The 17,715-nt window shown below is 42.3% G+C and overlaps 3 protein-coding genes, 1 long non-coding RNA gene and 1 other non-coding gene across 32 annotated transcripts in view; 1 reads left to right on the top strand and 4 right to left on the bottom strand.

The window, feature by feature from the left end:
• The window catches only part of LOC132343306 (uncharacterized), a 47,841-nt gene extending 40,091 nt beyond the window's left edge, over positions 1 to 7,750 (bottom strand). The window contains exon 1 of the long non-coding RNA XR_009492056.1: positions 1,589 to 7,750. This is a non-coding gene — a long non-coding RNA (uncharacterized lncRNA). The remainder of the gene's footprint in view (positions 1 to 1,588) is intronic.
• Positions 1 to 8,793, bottom strand: part of FBXO36 (F-box protein 36) — a 119,803-nt gene extending 111,010 nt beyond the window's left edge. For 2 of the 3 annotated variants that reach the window (XR_009491173.1, XM_010802456.4), the window contains exon 1: positions 8,675 to 8,793. Coding sequence is in view for 2 of the 3 variants with exons in the window: in XM_010802456.4 (XP_010800758.1) it covers positions 8,675 to 8,770 (96 nt within the window). In the remaining variant the exon portion in view is untranslated. 3 annotated transcript variants of the gene reach the window in all.
• Positions 4,786 to 4,889, bottom strand: LOC112443734 (U6 spliceosomal RNA). Its single transcript, XR_003032147.1, has one exon. It is a non-coding gene; the product is annotated as a U6 spliceosomal RNA (small nuclear RNA).
• Positions 8,026 to 17,715, top strand: part of TRIP12 (thyroid hormone receptor interactor 12) — a 155,076-nt gene continuing 145,386 nt past the window's right edge. For 16 of the 26 annotated variants that reach the window (XM_025001328.2, XM_025001329.2, XM_025001310.2 and 13 more), the window contains exon 1: positions 9,280 to 9,487. The gene's annotated coding sequence lies outside the window, so the exon portion shown is untranslated. Of the gene's footprint in view, positions 8,112 to 8,283; positions 8,459 to 9,279; positions 9,488 to 9,677; positions 9,762 to 10,075; positions 10,217 to 11,284; positions 13,723 to 17,715 lie in introns of those variants that run through there. The other 10 variants (XM_059893303.1, XM_059893246.1, XM_015459483.3 and 7 more) reach the window with 8 other exon arrangements.
• Positions 8,675 to 10,433, bottom strand: LOC132342862 (uncharacterized). Its single transcript, XM_059877572.1, has 3 exons — positions 10,233 to 10,433; positions 9,077 to 9,698; positions 8,675 to 8,977 (listed from the first exon to the last, which is right to left on the bottom strand). The coding sequence occupies exons 1-3, from the start codon at positions 10,431 to 10,433 to the stop codon at positions 8,916 to 8,918; spliced, it is 885 nt and encodes a 294-aa protein (XP_059733555.1). The 3' UTR covers positions 8,675 to 8,915.

The raw sequence follows: 17,715 nt of genomic DNA, 5'->3' as shown, positions 1-17,715 counted from the left end.
CTAAAGAAAACAAGAACACTAATTTGAAAAGATATATGCACTTCTTTGTTCACTGCAGCATTATTCACAATAGCCAGAATATGGAAGCAACCTAAGTGTCCATCATCAGATGAACTAGATAAAGAAGATGTGGTCTATATGTCTAATGGAGTATTACTCAGCCATGTAAGAATGAAATATTGCATCTGTGACACGAATGGACCTAGAGAGTAGTATGCTAAGTGGAAAAAGTTAGAAAAAGACAAATACTGTATGGTTTCACTTATATGTGGAATCTGAAAAATAATTAAATATAACAAAACAGAGTCATAGATAGAGAGCAAGGAGGTATTAAGAGTTGACAGAGAGGAAGGAGGTGGGAGTATGAATGGAATACATAAGAGAAATTAAGAGGTCCAAATTTCCAGTTGTGAAATAAATGAGCTACAGGCATGAAATGTACAGAGTGGGGAAGACAGTTAATAATCATGTATATCATTGTATGGTGACAGATGGTAACTAGATTTATCATGATCAGCTTGTAATGTATAGAAATATGGAATCACTATTTCGTGCATCAGGAATTAACAGAGTATTATAGGTCAATTAAACTTCAACAAACAAACAAACTTAATAGGAAAAGAGATCAGACTTGTGGTTACTAGAAGTGGGAACTGGAGGAAGGAGGAACTGGATGAAGGTGGTCAAAAGGAAGAAATTTCCAGTTTGAGATAAGTACTGATTTATCTTGATTAACATGATTAATCTGTTAAAAACTGTTATATGTTATATATATAAGTTTTAAAAGAGTAAATACTAAGAGTTATCCTAAGAAACCTTTTCTTTTTTATTTTGTATCAATATGAAAGTGAAAGTGAAGTCGCTCAGTCGTGTCCGACTCTTTGCGACCCCGTGGACTGTAGTCTACCAGGCTCCTCTGTCCATGGGATTTTCCAGGCAATAGTATTGGAGTGGATTGCCATTTCCTTCTCCAGGGGATCTTCCCGAACCAGGGATTGAATCCAGGTCTTCTGCATTGTAGACAGACGCTTTACCATCTGAGCCACCAGGGAAGTTGTATCAATATGAGAAGATGGATATTCTCTAAACTCGCTGTGGGAGTCATTTTGTAACGTATGTCAGTTAAATCATTATGTTGTACACCTTAAACTTATACAGTGCTGTATGTCAAATATATCTCAATAAAACTGGAAAAAAAAAGAATCACAAATTACCAGAATTAGTAAGTGAGTTAGCAAGGTTACTAGATGACAGGAAATTTACTAGGAGCAAAAAACAACAGAAAATCCAATTGTAAAAAGGAGTTTAACTCAAAAAAAGTCAAACACCTAGAATGTTAACAAGATATATGTAACATTTCTACACTGTAAGAAATCTTTGAGCAAACTTCAGTATATCTAAAAAATTCTAAAAGGAAGGAAATACTATGTTTTCAGATTGAAAATTTGGCATTGCAAAGATGTTTGTTCAGCACAAATGGAACCTACGCAGGCATTACAACCCCAATCAAGACATCAGTAGCTATTTCTGTGGAAACATAAGATGATGGGAAGAATAAATAAAGTAACACAGTCCTGAGATGACTAACCAGTTACAACAATCGTTTTCACGGAAAAGTGAAGGTTGGCTTGGCGCTGGAAGAAGGTAAGGCGACACAAATGCCCAACAGACATTTCTTCAGTCTTTGGTGTTGTACAGCAGGCCTACCACTGGGCATTTTCCAAAGAGCAACCACAGAACCTCAGATCCTGCGACGCTCAGAGGAAAAGGGGTTCGGGAGTCACGTGCTTGTAGGAAAAGCTCGCCCTGCTGTTTCCTCTCGGAGAAATCCTGTTGCACAGCAGGATTTGAAAGCCTCTGAGAAATTCTGGAGAAGAAAAGCAAATAGATTTGTGCTGAACCCAGGATTTTCCAGTCTTATTTGATCATGACCTCTCTTTGAGAAACCCTGGCCCGGAGTGCTTTTGACATTTTTTGGTTCTCACCATGATGTGTGAAGCAGCCCAGGGATGAACTGCTCGTTTCTACAGATAAAGACATGAAACCTCAGGCAGGTGAAACTTACAACAGGTCATAAAGCCACTAATACAAGATCTGCAAAGCACGCTTAATTTAAAGAAAAAAAACTTTTTTTTTAGTGCTTTTTTCCTAGGGTCAAACACTACTTTCACACGGAACAGCATTTCAGAGATGGAATAAACCTTACTGATCTCTTAGACTAGTAACCTTATTATGTTGATGAGGCAACTGGGGCCGAGACAAATTAAGTGTCATGCCCCAGGTCGAGGGCTTGCAGACTACCAGAAGGAATAAAAGGATCCATGACTCAGTGACTCCCAATTAAGTGCTCTACTGCCCCATATAATTAGGAGACAAACCTGGTCAATGGAGGGTGAGACCAAATTAACTGCCCAGGTTGAGGAGGCACTCAGAGATGCTGAATGAACGATTTACCTGGGAGAAGCCGATCCTGAAGCTCCGGCTAGTTCTTGTGTAATTTTGAAGTGAGGATTTAGGAGCCCATTTGAAGACTAGGTTATAAAAGTACTGAATATTGTTATTTTAAAAACTCTAACCACCTTGTTGGTATTATATTATCCCTCTCCTCTGACAAGTGCCATAGGCCACTTAAAAAAATTAAAAGGAATTTACATTTCTGATTAAAAGTAATTTCACGACTCGAGTGGGGCCCATTCTGAAGTGTCCTGGGCTGGGGATCATTTCTCTGGTGTTTCAGATATGAGGAAGAGAAGAGGCATCATGTGGGAGGTACGAACACCTGGCTGAACCTGCAGGGCAGGGAAGGGTATGTTCACCTCAGGTGCTACTGTCAGGAGGAGTGGGAGGGAAAACCCAAACATTCCTGGATGAGGGCCCTGTGCAGGGATGGGTGGAAAGTCCTAAAAGGCAGCGGAGAAGGGAAAAGTTCATCTTTGCAGGCAGAGGAAGAGGGCCTTTGACAGGTACCTGAAGAAGAGCAGTGTGAGTCTGGTCTTCAGCAATTGAGGGGAGGAAAACATGTGAATGCAAGCACTCCGCTGTACTTTGGACTTGAAAAGGAGCAGCAGCTCTTTCTGTGTAGAAACGTTTTGGTGGTGGCTGGTGGGCACTGGGTAGAGGAGGCACCATGGCTGTGAAGTTCTATCAGTGGCAAGTTCCACTAAGGCCAAGGAAGGGGTAAGTTTACTTGCTTCTGCTTTATCTTCTCCACTCATGTGACTCTTATGTGGAGGGGGCATGGCTATAGCAGAGCATGATTTAGGGGTGCCTGAGTCCCCTGGGAAAATACCAACATAATATCAAGCTGAGTGCATCCCATTCAAGTTCCCAAAAATGTGTAATCTGGATGTCTATTTGATATGATTTCAATTTACTTATGAAATTTCGTTCTTTAAGCTTTAAAGTGTGAATAACTCAGTTATGTCCGACTCTTTGTGGACTCCACGGACTGGAGCCCAGCAGGCTCCTCTGTCCATGGGATTCTCCAGGCAGGAATACTGGAGTGGGTTGCCATTCCCTTCTCCAGGAGAGCTTCCCAATCCAGGGATCGAACTCGGGTCTCCCACATTACAGGCAGATTCTTTACAGTCTGAGCTACCAGGGAAGCCCTCTTTAAGCTTTACTGGAGGGCAAATAAATCTCTTCAGTAAACCATCTTTGCCTTATTCTCCACATCTCTCTCTCGTTTTTTTTTTTAGGCTTCGATGCTCGCAGCCAGGGCATCGAAGGTTAGTTTAGTTGGTCAGGTTACTTCTCTGACCAGGGATGGAATCCAGACACAGCAGTGAAAGCACCGAGTCCTAACCAGTGGACCGAGAGGGAATTCCCTCCACGTCTCTTTATAGCTCGTTAGTACAATCACACACCCAACAAGACATGGGTGGGCTGTCCCTTAGTTTTTCAAAAGTAATTATTGCTTACCCTGAAAGCAAAAACCTAAGACCAGGAGTTTCAGTTAGATCTCCTTAAAATTTTACAAGCAACCATTAACCCAACTTGCACCTCCTCTGAATTTCTGGAATAAACATTACTTCTGCACTGTGTGAAGCCCCACCCCAAGTACAACACAGCAGGATCTTGGTGACAGAGTTGTTGATGTGGCCCATGGTTTACTGTGGGAGGTGGCTCAAAGGCAGCACTGGTGAAACAGGAGGAAGACGATACACGGAAGAGGGCAACTTCTCAGAGTAAGGGTTCTTTGTGTCTTCATTTTGAACCTTTATTGTTTTTCTCTGATTATAAAAATATTTCTGTAGGAAAACTGCAGATCTGTCAGAAATATGTAATGGAGAAAGCAAAAGCAACCCATAATTCTATCCATGAGAGAGAATCTCTCTAGCTTTTCCCTCTAGCACTTACTCAAAACAAAATAAAAACTATTGGTGCTCTTTTTAAAAATGGGATCGTACGATGTTTAACCCTGCTTTCCTTGCTTAAGATTTTATTTGGTCAACTGAAAAAATAAGAGATTTAGCACATCTTTTTCAAAAGACTGCATAATATTTTTCATCTTTTTAGTTTTGCGGGTGCCTTGTGCCATATGGGATCTTAGTTCCCAGACCAAGGATTGAACCCCTGCCCCTTGAGTAGAAGGGTGGAGTCTTAACCACTGGACCGTCTGGGAAGGCCCAAGATTGCATAGTAGTTTATGGAAAGATATTTTTACAAGTATTTACTTTGGTGTACATTCTTTGTTTTTTTTTTTTTTGGGGGGGGTGTGATTTATTTTTTATTGAAGGATAATTGCTTTACAAAATTTTATTGCTTTCTGTCAAAAAAAAAAAAAACAAAACGGAACGCTTCATGAATTTGCGTGTCATCCTTGTGCAGGGGCCATGCTAATCTCTGTATTCTTCCAATTATAGTATATATGCTGCTGAAGCGAGCACTGGTGGGTATCCTTGCTCACATATCCTTGTACACATGTGAACACATTTTTGGATATAAAATCCTAGATATGGATATGCCTGGTCAAAGGGTGTTTGGATTGACAGTTTTATTAGACTGTACTAAATTTTAAATCTCTCAAATTGGTCAGTGGATTGAAGCGTCAGCAGCACAATTCTTTGTTGTGAAGTCTCTTTCAAACAACTGCCACCAAGTCTAGTTTTAATTCCTTTTTCAGAAGTCACTAAAATGACAGCTTCCTATCACAGACTGGCATGGGACCTCAGGAGTTCTCAGTTTATCAGTGCTATAGCTCTAAAGCATGTCAAAAATATTTGCCACTTTGGGGGAGTAAGTTTTCAGATTTTTTTTTTTCCAGATGACATTAGCTTCAGGTATCTTTTTGGGAGTTCTCAGATTTAATGAGATAGATAAAATAAGACTAATCTATTTTATAATTCTTCAGCCTTCTTTCATCTGCTGGAGTGACTATAATATACTTGTGCTCTTCGGGCAACCACCTGTGTTTTTAGGAGCAACAGGCCATATCTGCCAACTCTTACCTACTTAGCACATGGTTAGTGTTTCTAGCAGTTTTCCAGTATTTGTCACATTAAATCCAAGTCACTAGTTCTGACCACCTGAAGCAACACTTCTATTTCAAGGGAACAAATAAGATAGAATTTCAAGACAAAAAACTTGTCATAGTGCTCTCCTGCACCTCATAGTCTAAAGTGATTTTTGCTTCCTCTGGACTCATTGATTTTAAAATGTTTGAGCTATTCATTAACTTGGCAATTCCTCAAGAATCTCCTTTGTACTTAAAACAAAAGTTAAAGCATTAGAGTGTTTATAGAAAACAAGTCACTTACCTATATTCTTTCCACTAGACTATACGCTTCAGGAGAAGAGGGACTTTTTTTGGTTCACTGATGATTCTCTGAATCAAAAAAGGTACCTGGCATATAAAAGGTGCTCAATTTTTGTTGAAGGAAATGATAAACTCTTTGAAGGCAGGAATCCTCTTATATTTTGCATCCCCACAATAAATTACAAGTTACTGATTTAAAATAAAGGAAGGATCTTCATTCAGAAACACAACATAAGACTTTCTTAGAAACTAGGTGAAATATCCCTGGTCTGAACTATATTCAAGATTCCTTCTGGCCCTAACTATAAATCTGCTAGTTTTCAAAGGATTAGAACCCGATATAATATATATTACTAAAACTAGAGTAGGAATACTTGGGTAAATCTTGGATTTAGATAGCAGGACACTGATTTTTCTATGCCTTTGGATCATCACTAAAAAGATCAGATTTGAGAATTAAGCTATATTAACCTCAAGCTATATTCTCTAAGTTCCTTTTTTGAAAGAAAAAAAAAAAATCATGGCATCAAGCTGTTAACTGGGAATGTCTCTACAAGCATGTACTTGATGTCACTGTATAAGCAAGAAGACAAAGGAAATACTAATGTATAATATTTATATATTTTGGACTATGACAATGGTATGATGCTCTAATGAGAGATCTATCTGTCTTTAAATCCATGTCAAATGCGCAGCTATTTGGATTTAAAGCAAACAAAAATAAAAGCAATGAAAAAGAATAAAAAAGGGAATCACAGAAAAAGAAGTATCCATCTAAATCTGGAGCATATTTTGGATAATATACATCATTTTGGGGAACAAAGGCAGAAAGAAAGTGAGAGAAGAAATGCACAGGAATCAATTTTAAAAAGTTACTCCAGAAAAAAGTCCATTTTACAAAACACATTGTAATTCTAGTCTTTTAGTACTTATTTATGTCAGATCATCTCTCACTGGATGTTTAGTTTCCTGGATTGAGACTTAGAAAAATTATATGTGGTTAGAAAATAACATATTCTCAAGACATTTGACTGAAAAGACTATTTTTGGGGTTTACTATTTTTAACAAGTTTTAACAAGAGAGTGAATTAATCAGATTTGAGATTAATTCTCACTGGCAGAACTTGAATATACTCAGTCTGCTTTAAAAAAATAAAGGGATCAGAACTTGAAAAGAATTTAATACACAAGCAACAGACAGAAAAAATATAGGGCCTGAAACAGACAAGAGTTTTTGATGTGTTAAAAAAATAAAAAGAAAAAGAAAGAAAGAAAGAAAAAAAAAGAATAATACTGGGGGGTGGGCCAAGAAAAATTTCACGAGAGAAGTTGGAGGAAGGCATGTGCCCAAGTTAGACCAGGGAGTAAAGTGTGAAGAACACCAACAACAGAACCATTCTTGGGGAAAAGTAATACCATGAGGACTCCTATGGTAATTTCCTAAAAAAAAAAAAAAAAAAAAAGGTAAACAGTATTTAGTCTGTTGAGGCTTACAACACTGAGTATAACAGGAAAAGAAATATTCAAAAACAAGTTTTAAAGACAAGTTACGGAAATGACTGCAAAATGAAAATCAGAACATTCTATCTTACTTGAAGTAGATAAAATAGGAAATGAAGTCAGAATACATATGATACTGTTCAATCATTCATGCTAAATGTGAAGAACTGTTAGGTTCATACATTTTAAAGCAAATGGAAAATAGTCAATCCTAAAATAAATGCACAAAACAAGTAAATTTCAGCCTTTAGGAAATCCCAGTTCAATGTGCAAACATTTCTTATGAAGTGTTTAACGAAAAATTTAAGTTCGACAAGCTATCACGTTTGTAATATTGACATTACGCATGTAATATTTAGAAATCTTAGATACAAAAAATACACATTATTCCTTTTTTAAAAGATGCTCTTGAAGCTACAAAAGTCAGTTTATTGAAGTGCTCTTGGAAAAACTGATGAAACCGTCAATACATGCACCAAAATAAGTACGCTATACAGAATTCTAAATTTCATTTTACAGAAATACCATCTAGGAAAAGTGCAAGGTGCACGAATATCTCGGTGACAGATGTTAAGTAAACTCGGCGAGAAAATCAGAAACGAGTTCCGAGTGGAGACCCAGTTGAACTTCTAAGTTTCGTGGGCACAATAAATCATTCATAAAAGCCCACCTTAAACAGCTCAAGTAGTCAGAAAAATAGGCCGATGGTTACTCGAGCGATAACATAATCCGCGGTCTTATTGTTGTAGAGCAGATGTCATTTATGGGTGGGGCTGACGCGCAGAGCAGCTGAAACATTTTTTACCAACCCCCGCCCCGCTCTTTCCAATGGGATAGAAGGGGCTCCAAAAAGGTAAGGGGAAAGCTTCCAACGCTCAATTCCTCCCAGAAACAAGGAAGTTTTTTTTGATGTGGCCTTGGCCTTGGTATATACGTAAAAGCCCGCGATAAGATGTACAAAATCTCCCGTAATTAAACCCTACCCTGGAAAAGAAATCCTCCCTTTCTCCCCTCCCTGGCCGGCTCCTCCTCGGGACACTTGGCTGAGTCTTTTCTTTCCCTCCTTCCCACGCTGACAGAGAGGCTGCACGCAAGCCGCGGACGACTGTTTTTTTTTTCGCGCGGAGGGAACTCGACGGGTAGGAACGCCGAGTGGCGGGAAAGGAGCGGGAGGCGTTGTGAGGAGGCCAAGCTTGCCGGGTACGAGCGGGGCTGGGGGTTGGGGGCAAGGGACGACGCGGGCCACCAGGCCCGCACGGGAGGCCGAGGTGACGAGGGGAAATCTCCCGGCTCGGAGCTGGGACCCGGCGCTTCCGGCTAACGACCGGTCGCTCTCGGGCCTAGCGTGGCTCGCCTTCCGGCTCCGCCGGGGCTGGCGGAAAGTTGGTAGGAAGGGAAACCGCGGCTCGCACTTGCCTGGAACCGGGTGACCAATAACTGGTAATAGTCTTTGCTCGGCGCTGGGCCTTGTCCTACAATTTCGAACAGAGTCTCCGGCAGCCACGACGCCATCTTGGGACGCCACCGCCGTCGCTAAGACAACCAGGAAGGGGCGGGGCCTGCCTGGGGTCACGGGGGCCACAGCCGTGGTTTAAAAAAACCGAACCCTACTTTCGAGCTGGCGGGGTGTTTCTAGCTTTGGGGATGATTATCCCCTTCATCCAAGGGTTAGCAGGAACTCTTGCGCCGTGAAATATCCACCTTGAGGTCCCGTGTGACCTGGAGGGGAATTAGTTCCTGTTACCACAGAGGGGGAGTGGGGAAGGCGGGGTGGGGGGGGCGGTGACCCCGGCGGAGGGATACCAAGCGAAGTCTCACATTCCCCTTCCTGGTCCCTCGAAGGGATCGGGAGGAGGTCGCAGGCCGCTGGGGGAAGTCGAGCCCGGCAGTGGCGAGGCGGCGAGGGGGGCGGGGTGGGAGGGGAGGGGAGGGGAGGGGAGGGGCTATGTGAGGAGCCGCGAGTAGGCAGCGGGGGGCCTGTCCCGCGGACGAGCACCGTCAGCCCGAGCCGCGGCGGGCAAAGTAGTTCCCGGAGGGTGTTGGAACGGGCGGGGAGGGAAGAAGGCGGCGCGGGCGGAGGCGCACGCCGGGAGCGGTGCTGCGGCTCAGCTGATAATTGAAGGGACCCGAGGAGCCGCCGCCGCCGCCGCTTGGGGGGGGTGGGGGGAGCGAGGAGGAAGTTACTGCCGCGCCACCGAGTCCGGACCGGAGACTTTGGGGCCCAACTAGGTAATTGGGGCGCAGTTCCGAGCGGCGGCGGGGCCAGGCCTGGGTGGGGGGGAGGGGGCTGCGTTGAGGGGTTGAATGTGGGGGGGTGGTGGTGGTGGTTGGTGGTGGTTGGTGGTGGTGGCGGCGGGGAGGAGCTGGAACAGAAAGTCCCAGGAAGCCCGGTTGTGTCATCGCCGCGATTCGGGCCCCCCTCCCGCCCCCCACGCTCGGCCTATTCCCGGCGGCAGCGGCGGCGTCGGCGGGTCCGCGGAAGGACCGGGACAGGGGTTGACGGGTTAGGCGCTCGAGGGAGAGAGACCGCGGCTGGAGGGGACCTGGGGCTGGGCGGGAGCCGGGGGTGGGGGGTGAGGGGGGCGGGGCTCTGGGTGCCCCCCCCCCCCCGCGCCAACCATGAGGAGGGCTCCTTCACGGAACCCGGGGGGTAAAGGCGTGCGGGGTCTGGGGGAACCCGGCGGGTGTCGTGTGTGTGGGGGGGGGCCGGAAGTGGGCTTTGGAGCTTGGAGGGCGTCTAGGAAGACAGAAAGTGGGGGGCCGGAAGTGCAGGTGGGGGGGTGTGAAAGACGGCCAGGGTTCCCCGGAAATGGGATGGGGGGCCCGGAAACTGGGAGAGGGGAGGCTCCGGGGCCAGGGAACGGCCCGGAAATGGAAACTAGGGAGCAGCTCGAGTGACAACAGTTGTGGGAAGCGAGGGTCAGAGGAGGGAGCGGCCGGAGTGACTTTTAGACCGCAGTAAGAGGTTTCTTGCCGCCGGTGGGGGGAGACGGTTGAGGGCGGCCGAGGCTGCAGACGAGGGGTCTGCGCTGGGCAGTTGTTTTCTCTGCCTGTGGGAAGTTGAGGCTTGACGGAGGGGGGACGCCGAGAGAGGACGCGGGGAGGGCGCGGGGAGGGGGGCGGCGTGAAACAGGCCGGGAAACTTGGCTGAGAGGAGCGGAGCATCCTCCTCCATTGATCGGCGTGGAAATTGGGGGTGGGGGTGGGGTTAGGACCTGTGAGGAGGGAGGTGGACCGGTTGTCACTCCTGTCGTATTAGTATTCAGAGCGAGTCAGGCGATTAATTTATTTATATGTGGATTACATAAAACCTATTATAACGTCTGTCCGTTCAGTTCACCCTCTCTCCATCCTCCTCCACAGTGAGTGGGTTTCCAGTTGTGGAACAAGTTAGAGGGGAGTGCAAATAACGGAGGTGATAGCGTCCCCCATCCTGTCCTTTCTCCGTGTCGGTCCCATCCTCAAAAATAAACGAAATCTTTTCATTTGATGGAGAAGGGGAAAAAAAGAAAGATTTAAACACACAGGCAAATCGTGGCGGGAGGTCGAGGGGTAGCTTAGACATTTGAACTCCTGCGGGGGGACAAGGGAACGAGAGGGAATTGGGTGCCCCGTGTGGCGAGGAGAGGACGGAAGGGGCTGCTTCTGAACCCTTAAGACAGATTTGTTTGTTTTTGATAATGCCGTTTTTTTTTGTTTGTTTTTTAACTTTGTGGGGAGGTTTAGCTTAAGCCTGGTAACTGGTGGTGGGTATGGTTTAATTGCTTCGTCGGGTAATTGGGGGGGACAGAATGTGTCAGGGGGAACGTTGGTGTGTGTGGAATGGGGCGCGGGGGGGGTGGGCGTTTAGTGGCGCAGTGGGCCTGTTCCGAGTGGACGTCTAACTGCTCCCCTGCTGTCTCCCTTCCTCGTCGGCCTTCCCCGGTCTTGCCTGGCCTGCCAGATCACCCGATCCCCGGATTTTCCTTGGTTTTGTAGGCCCTTCTGTGGTGTGTTGTTGAACTTTATATTCCTCACCAGTATCTAGCTATTTTTGGCGTTTCATTTGTTAAAAAGACCCGGCAAGTTGAGGCTCAGAATCTCCTCTCAAAAAAGCAAAACAAAACAAAAAAAATACGGGATAGAAACTTGAAAGAGCTATTGAGTGGGGTAAAAAACCGACGTTCGGAACAAAGGTCCTAGTTGTTAGAGAAAAAGGCAAGAGGCCTATATATGAATCCTGAGTGTGTGTCGCATTTACTGGCGAGTTGGGGTAAGGGGGACAGCAGTTAGGGTTATGGAGTGGAATTATCAGAGGTTTAGAAACAGTACGTGGCAGAGGGTTTTATTGAGGCTTATTTATTTTTTTAGCACAGAGAGCATGGAAAGAACTCAGTATTAAGTGTGGATTTTAGAGTAAACACATTTCTAGCGCATTTCTAATTGTTTTAGAAACTTCTGCTCTACGTTCAGCCTCAGAAGTACTGAACTCGTGTGGCTTTTATATCATCTTTGTGAAATTGTTTGGGGATAAAAAATGAATTTTTATTTCATTTATTTGAAGTTGAGACAGAGCACATTAAAATGGCTGAGGGTTGTGGGCTTTGTCCACATCACCCTTTCTATGAATGTGCCGTAATTAAGATTACGCCTGCATTGCCGGAGACTTGGGTTCAATCCGTGGGTGGAGAAGATCCCCTGAAGAAAGAAATGGCAACCCACTCGGGTATTCTTGCCTGGGGAATCCCATGGACAGAGGAGCCTGGCAGGCTACGGTGGTCTATGGGGTCACAAGAGTACTTAGCGACTAAACAAGAACAACAATTAAGATTATCACTGCTTCCATTCGATTCCCAGTTTTTCAGGAGTTTGAGTGGTTTTTAAGTCTGCTTCAGCTGACATTTACTGTTTTGTGTCTGTAAACAGGCATTTTACTTTTCATTTACTTTCTTAAAGTTAGAACATGTTGGTAGAATTTCTGAAGGTGCTAAACAAAATTATTTTTTACAGTGAAGAACAGGATGCTTGGTCAGGATAAAAGCAATGCTTTCATCTAGCAAAGTAAATTTGAAGTAATGTTTACTTTTCCATTCTAACTTTTGAGATTAGTGCATTTTTATCTGGATATGCTTGTTTGATCCTGTCTGAGGTCATCATCCTAGCAAAGAAGACACACGCTGGCCTACGAATTCATAACACTGCCACTTAGTAGCTGTGTAACCTTGAGTTATTATTCTCTGACCCTGTCTGATCTCCATTTGTTTTAATCTGTAAAATGGGAATGGATAGTCCATCTCTTTCCTACTGGCTGATTGTGAGATCCAGTGGATATAATGGCTGAGAAGAAATACAAACTGCTAAATAAGTGTAAGACAATTGTCATTAGCTTTAGAAAATTATCTATTTTGAGGTAATTACAAAAAATTTTCATCAGTTGGAGTGGTGGAAAGTTGTCAGTGTAAGGTAGGTTGGAGATAGGAAGTTATAGCACTTTATAATATGAAATTGCTTCTTAATTGGTAGTGGAACTTGGACCCCAATTGTTATGTTACTTTTTTTTGCAGCGATATGCTTGTTCACCATACCTTGTTAATTCTGCTGAGAGAAAGTTCAGACAATTGCTTCGTGTTTTTATTGTGGAAAAAATTTGTTGCTGTTCTGGTTCATGGCTTTTATGAAATTGATTTTCTAATATCAGAGACTACAATTAAGGATGGAGAAGGAAATGGCAACCCACTCCAGTATTCTTGGCTGGAAAATCCCATGGGGTCTCAAGAGTCGGACACGACTTAGCAGCTAAGCGACCACCACAATTAAGGAAAAGTATTTCAGGATCTTGGTCTGGTTTCTTTTACAGAATCTGAGGGAGTTTTTGTTTTTAATTCTTTCAAGGGAATGTGGGTGGGAATCTTTTCGAACAAACTGATACCAATTGCCCATTTATTTTTTGCATGTTTGCTGAGGTAATTGGATGTACTCAAATTGAAAAAGTAACCTGCTTGTTGCTTTTCATCTTCAGGTTCTTGATCTGCCAGCCTGACATGCTTTTTTCCTTCTTTTGAGTCATTTTAGGTTCACCTCAACTCACAAGTATTTACTCAAAAATTTCTACCCCATGATCTTTCCTTTTTATTTCTTTGTTATCTATCTATGCTTCATTTGGGGATTATAGTGCTAGATTTGTTGACAAGCATTGCTTTTGTTTCCTTGACTGGATTATGGGCTTCCTGAGGGCAAGGATTATCTCAGTGTCCTTGTGTTTTGCCTGAAGGTGTACTCATAAACCTGATTGAAAATAACACCCATTTTCCTTCCCACTCCAAAGCGATAATGGTAGCCTGGCCATGCCAGCTATGCAGCCAGTCTTCCTGCTTGGAAAATTTCTTGGCTTCAACAAGTCTCTCAGGGTGCTGTCTGGTTTAGTGCTCAGCGTCTCACATCTTCCTGACTGCTGTGCCATCAGAGTGCCTGGATAGGGTAGAAGGGTAAGAATTTGGTGAATATTATATAAAACATATAATTTGTAGGTTGTTATATAATCTTGGTGCTTTTAGCTCTTAACATGTAATGTTAGCTTACATTTGTGTGTGTGTGTGTGTGTGTGTGTGTGTTTAATTTTTTAGTGTCTGGGTGTAGTTTAGCTGTGCTATATAGATTTCTTAAAGGCATAAACCCCTAGCAAATTGTTCTTCACTTTCTACCCAGTCTGCTAGATTTCTCTGTACACAGTGGGTGCTTGCTGTTATTTATGGTAAATAGATCTGTATACTGATATCAAGCCAGTCTTTTGTATTTAAGTGGACTTGGCTAATGTCCTGGATTTTCACAAATGCAGTTCTTTAATAAAATCTTATCAGTACTACCCCAATTTATTGCTAGTTTCAGGGTATGGGCAAAAGAAGTTGTTTTCTAGACTGAAATGAGTCTGCTAGATAGTTTTTCTCCTAGGACTTGTAGATCTTTTTTATAATTCTTGTAGTTTCAGTAAACTGGATTGGCCAGAAGAAAAAGCTACTCGAGTAGACCATTATTTAGACTAAACTCATTTTGTCTTGAGTGTGCCGAGAAGCTGTTAATAGTCAGTTTTGGAGTTATGCTTGATTTAAACAGTCATTCTAGACGCCTAGAGTTAAAAAGCTGCCTGTTGCTCCGATCTTTCATTAAGGAACAGCACTGTTCAAGTGAGTATCCGATTTGAAGGTAGAAGACTTGGGTTCCAGTTCTGGTAATGCATTTTCTGTGTTTGTGACCTTGGACAAATAATACAACCTTTGTGAACTTCAAGTGCTTAATCTGAAAAATGTGATCATGGCCACCATATCAGTGCTAGGCACTGTATTCAGGAGATCAGGCTACAAAGATGGATTGGAACACAGCCCTTATTCCCCTGGTTCATCCCTGCATTGATCACTACTGCCTGATTTGTTTACATTGTTCTACCTAGAACATTCTTTTATAATGTATGTAGGTGTTCTGCTTGAAGATATTTGAGTATAGAATAGTATTCCTTAGTAGATTATGAATTTCTTGAAGTTAGTCTTTGCTCTTTTATCCATAGAAGCAAGCGCAGGGCCTGTCCCATAGTAAAGATTCTTTTAACGTTTACTGAAGGAATAAGTTGTGAAAATAAGATTCTGAAAGTGAAAATATTTTGTAATGGTTTAATGTAGTGTCCTATTTGATTTGTTTTGATAAGCATTTTGGATCACCGTTATGTTAACAAGGTTTGGGGGGTTTTCTTTAATCTCTTGATACATGTTTTAGAGACTGCAAGTTACGTTGAATCATATTAAAAAAAATTAAGGCAAGCCATTTCACATTATTTAATTATCCATTATTTGCATGAAATAGTTGATCATTTAAATGCTTCATTGAGGACTTATGTTTTGAGACAGTGCATATTTAAGTACAGAACTGAATTTTACACATAATTTTAGTTTATTCTGTTTCTTTTTAGAAAGGATATATTTATTTCTATAAATGTTATTACCCATACATGGATTTTTGAGTTATTTATTATTTATAAGCTGAAGTGTCTATCAACAAGTCTTCAAGACTTGAAATTATAGCCTTTTAATGTGTGTTTTAATCGCTTGTTGGCTGTCACAAGCAGTGAATGAGTTCCACCCTGACTTTACAATTCTGAATAAATAGATGGACCTTGTGCTATCGTCTTAAGGTCATATTAACTCATCTTCAAGTCCTCATACTGTTAAGCATGTGTGATGCCCTGAAAACCCAAAGTGAGTTTGTATGGATAACCTGTTTGAAAGTCACTGTTGAGTTGTAATATAAGCTGCTTTGTGTCCTCAGAGAGCAGGTTCATGGAGATCATATGAAGGGGCCTTCCCCAATCTCCCTTTAAAAAAAAAATTCTTAAAACGTCAGTGCTTGTAGTTGCCTTATAAATAGCAAATGTGTGAAAATGCTATAATTTCTGCTATGGCCCCAGTATTTTATAATCCCGTTTTGCAGTCTTGGCTGCGGGCAGTCAGAGGAGCTGCCTCTTCTGCTCTGAAAACACCCAGGAGCTTCATTCGTGCTCTGGCTTTCATTGTCTCTTCACTTGGATTAGTACCTTTCCCCAACCTTGTATCTCTGTAGCTACATACACTCTTAACTTTCTTTCAGTAGCTCCTGTGAAGATTTTCAGTCTTCACTCTTCTGCTCCCTTCTGCAGCATTTCTTTCACTGATGGCTTTTACGGTCTTTCTAGTTGTTTACATCTTCTTTATGAGATCTTTGGCTTCTTGAGAGTAGAGGTCTCATTCTTCTCTCCTCACAGAGGCTGGCACAAGTCTCCATATAATGTGTCGTACATGGTAGATGGCAGTGGTAGAGTTCATTCTGGTGAGACATTAAAGAACTATATTGTGAAATAATAGTATTGACATAGTCTACTGTCAGCTTGGGCTTCCCAGGTGACACAGCAGTAAAGAATCCACCTGCCAATGCAGGAGATAAAGGTTCGATCCCTGAGTTGAGAAGATCCCCTGGAGTAGGAAATGGCAACTGTCTCCAGTATTGTTGCCTGGAAAATTCCATGGACCGAAGAGCTTGGTGGGCTACAGTACAGGGGTTTGCAAAGAGTCTGACAGGACTGAGTGCCTGATCATGCATGCACATGCTGTCAGCTTGCTTATTTTATTGGCGGCTTGCAGAGTCTTAGTTCCCCAATCTGGGATTGAACCGGGGCTCTCAGCAGTGAGAGTGCAAAGTCCTGACCACTGAACTGCCAAGGAATTCCCTCAACTTGCTTATTTTTAGTTTTTCAGGGTTTGGTACCTGAAGGTAGGATCCTAGAATATAAATTTTTCAGAATCAGGCTCATTAAAATCAGCTTCTTAAGGGATTGCTAAATAGTACTAGACTGTTTTAGTGACTTGGATACCCCAGGTTTAGCATTTGGGGATTATGGTTATTAGTAGATAAGTTTGTCAGTTCGTGTTTTATCAGGTGTTTACTGTGCACCACAGGACTGTGCTGGGGGAAATACAAAAGGGACTTAAGACGTAGTTTTTGTCTTCCGAGTTTTGTTACGTTTCTTTAGTTGATAATCAAACTGACTTGATAACTATGTATAATTAGCACAGAGAGGTATTCTGTAGATATTCTAAATGCAGGTGTTCTGCATTTAGAAAACTTGATACGAGAATCTAAATTAAGAAACAGATGAATTAGGGCATGCTTTTTTGGCCTTGCTGAATAAATTGTTGGAAGTGCCTCCATTGCACAAATATTTCATCAACAACCAACGCGTGTGCATTTCTGGTTCCATATAAGGTCTGCCCTCTTGTAGAGTGCTGAGGAGAAATAAGATTTATAAAGTGAGATCTTTTATTTCAAAATGTACTAATATTGCAGATGAGTTCAGACTATGTCAAAAGAACACAACATATAACATCGTACATATTTGGTTTTAAGTGCAAATTTGAGTTTTATATAGTGAGTATTCAAGTTTAGAGAGAGATTGAAGTTATTGAGGAAGACTTTATGAACAGAGGAAGGGCTTGAGCTGACCCTGATACTTGGATAGGTGTAGGAGGGTAGGGAGCTTAAAAGTGGAGTTGACAAGGATCTAATGGTAAGGTAAACTGGCCCTCTGAAGGAGAGGGTCCACATTTATGAAATTTGGGCTGAGATTATTGAGGTTCTGAAATGGGAGATTAAGAAATTCAATATAACAAATAGACATATTGAAGTTATGGTTGATAGATGAATAGGCAGTGATAATATGAAAAAAATGTACAAAAATATTTAATATGTAAGTGAAAAGAAAACTAAAAGTGCTTCCAGATCTTACTTATCTTTTTATGAAATTGCTTCCTTTTCAGGACTGCATATAAGGGTCTTTGTGGTAAGTTTTGAGGCAGTAGAAGCAGTGGAGGTAAAACTTACTTCTTGTTCCATTTCCCTACTTGATAGATTAAGTAGATCTTTGATAGATTAACAAAACTTGAAGTTTTGTTCAGTAGGCA

The sequence above is a fragment of the Bos taurus genome, chromosome 2 (assembly GCF_002263795.3).
Source record: "Bos taurus isolate L1 Dominette 01449 registration number 42190680 breed Hereford chromosome 2, ARS-UCD2.0, whole genome shotgun sequence".
In the NCBI taxonomy this organism is placed as follows: Eukaryota; Metazoa; Chordata; class Mammalia; order Artiodactyla; family Bovidae; genus Bos; species Bos taurus.
This window is presented reverse-complemented; position numbering and strand designations above follow the sequence as displayed.

What these genes read in the sequence shown, in the direction of transcription:
- LOC132342862 (XM_059877572.1), bottom strand. Translation starts at nt 10,433, where the DNA reads ATGGAGGAGGATGCTCCGCTCCTCTCAGCCAAGTTTCCCGGCCTGTTT. An exon ending in ACCGTCTCCCCCCACCGGCG is followed by an intron (nt 9,699 to 10,232) that starts GCAAGAAACCTC and finishes CGCCGGGAATAG; the next exon opens with GCCGAGCGTGGGGGGCGGGA. An exon ending in GAGGGACCAGGAAGGGGAAT is followed by an intron (nt 8,978 to 9,076) that starts GTGAGACTTCGC and finishes ATTCCCCTCCAG; the next exon opens with GTCACACGGGACCTCAAGGT.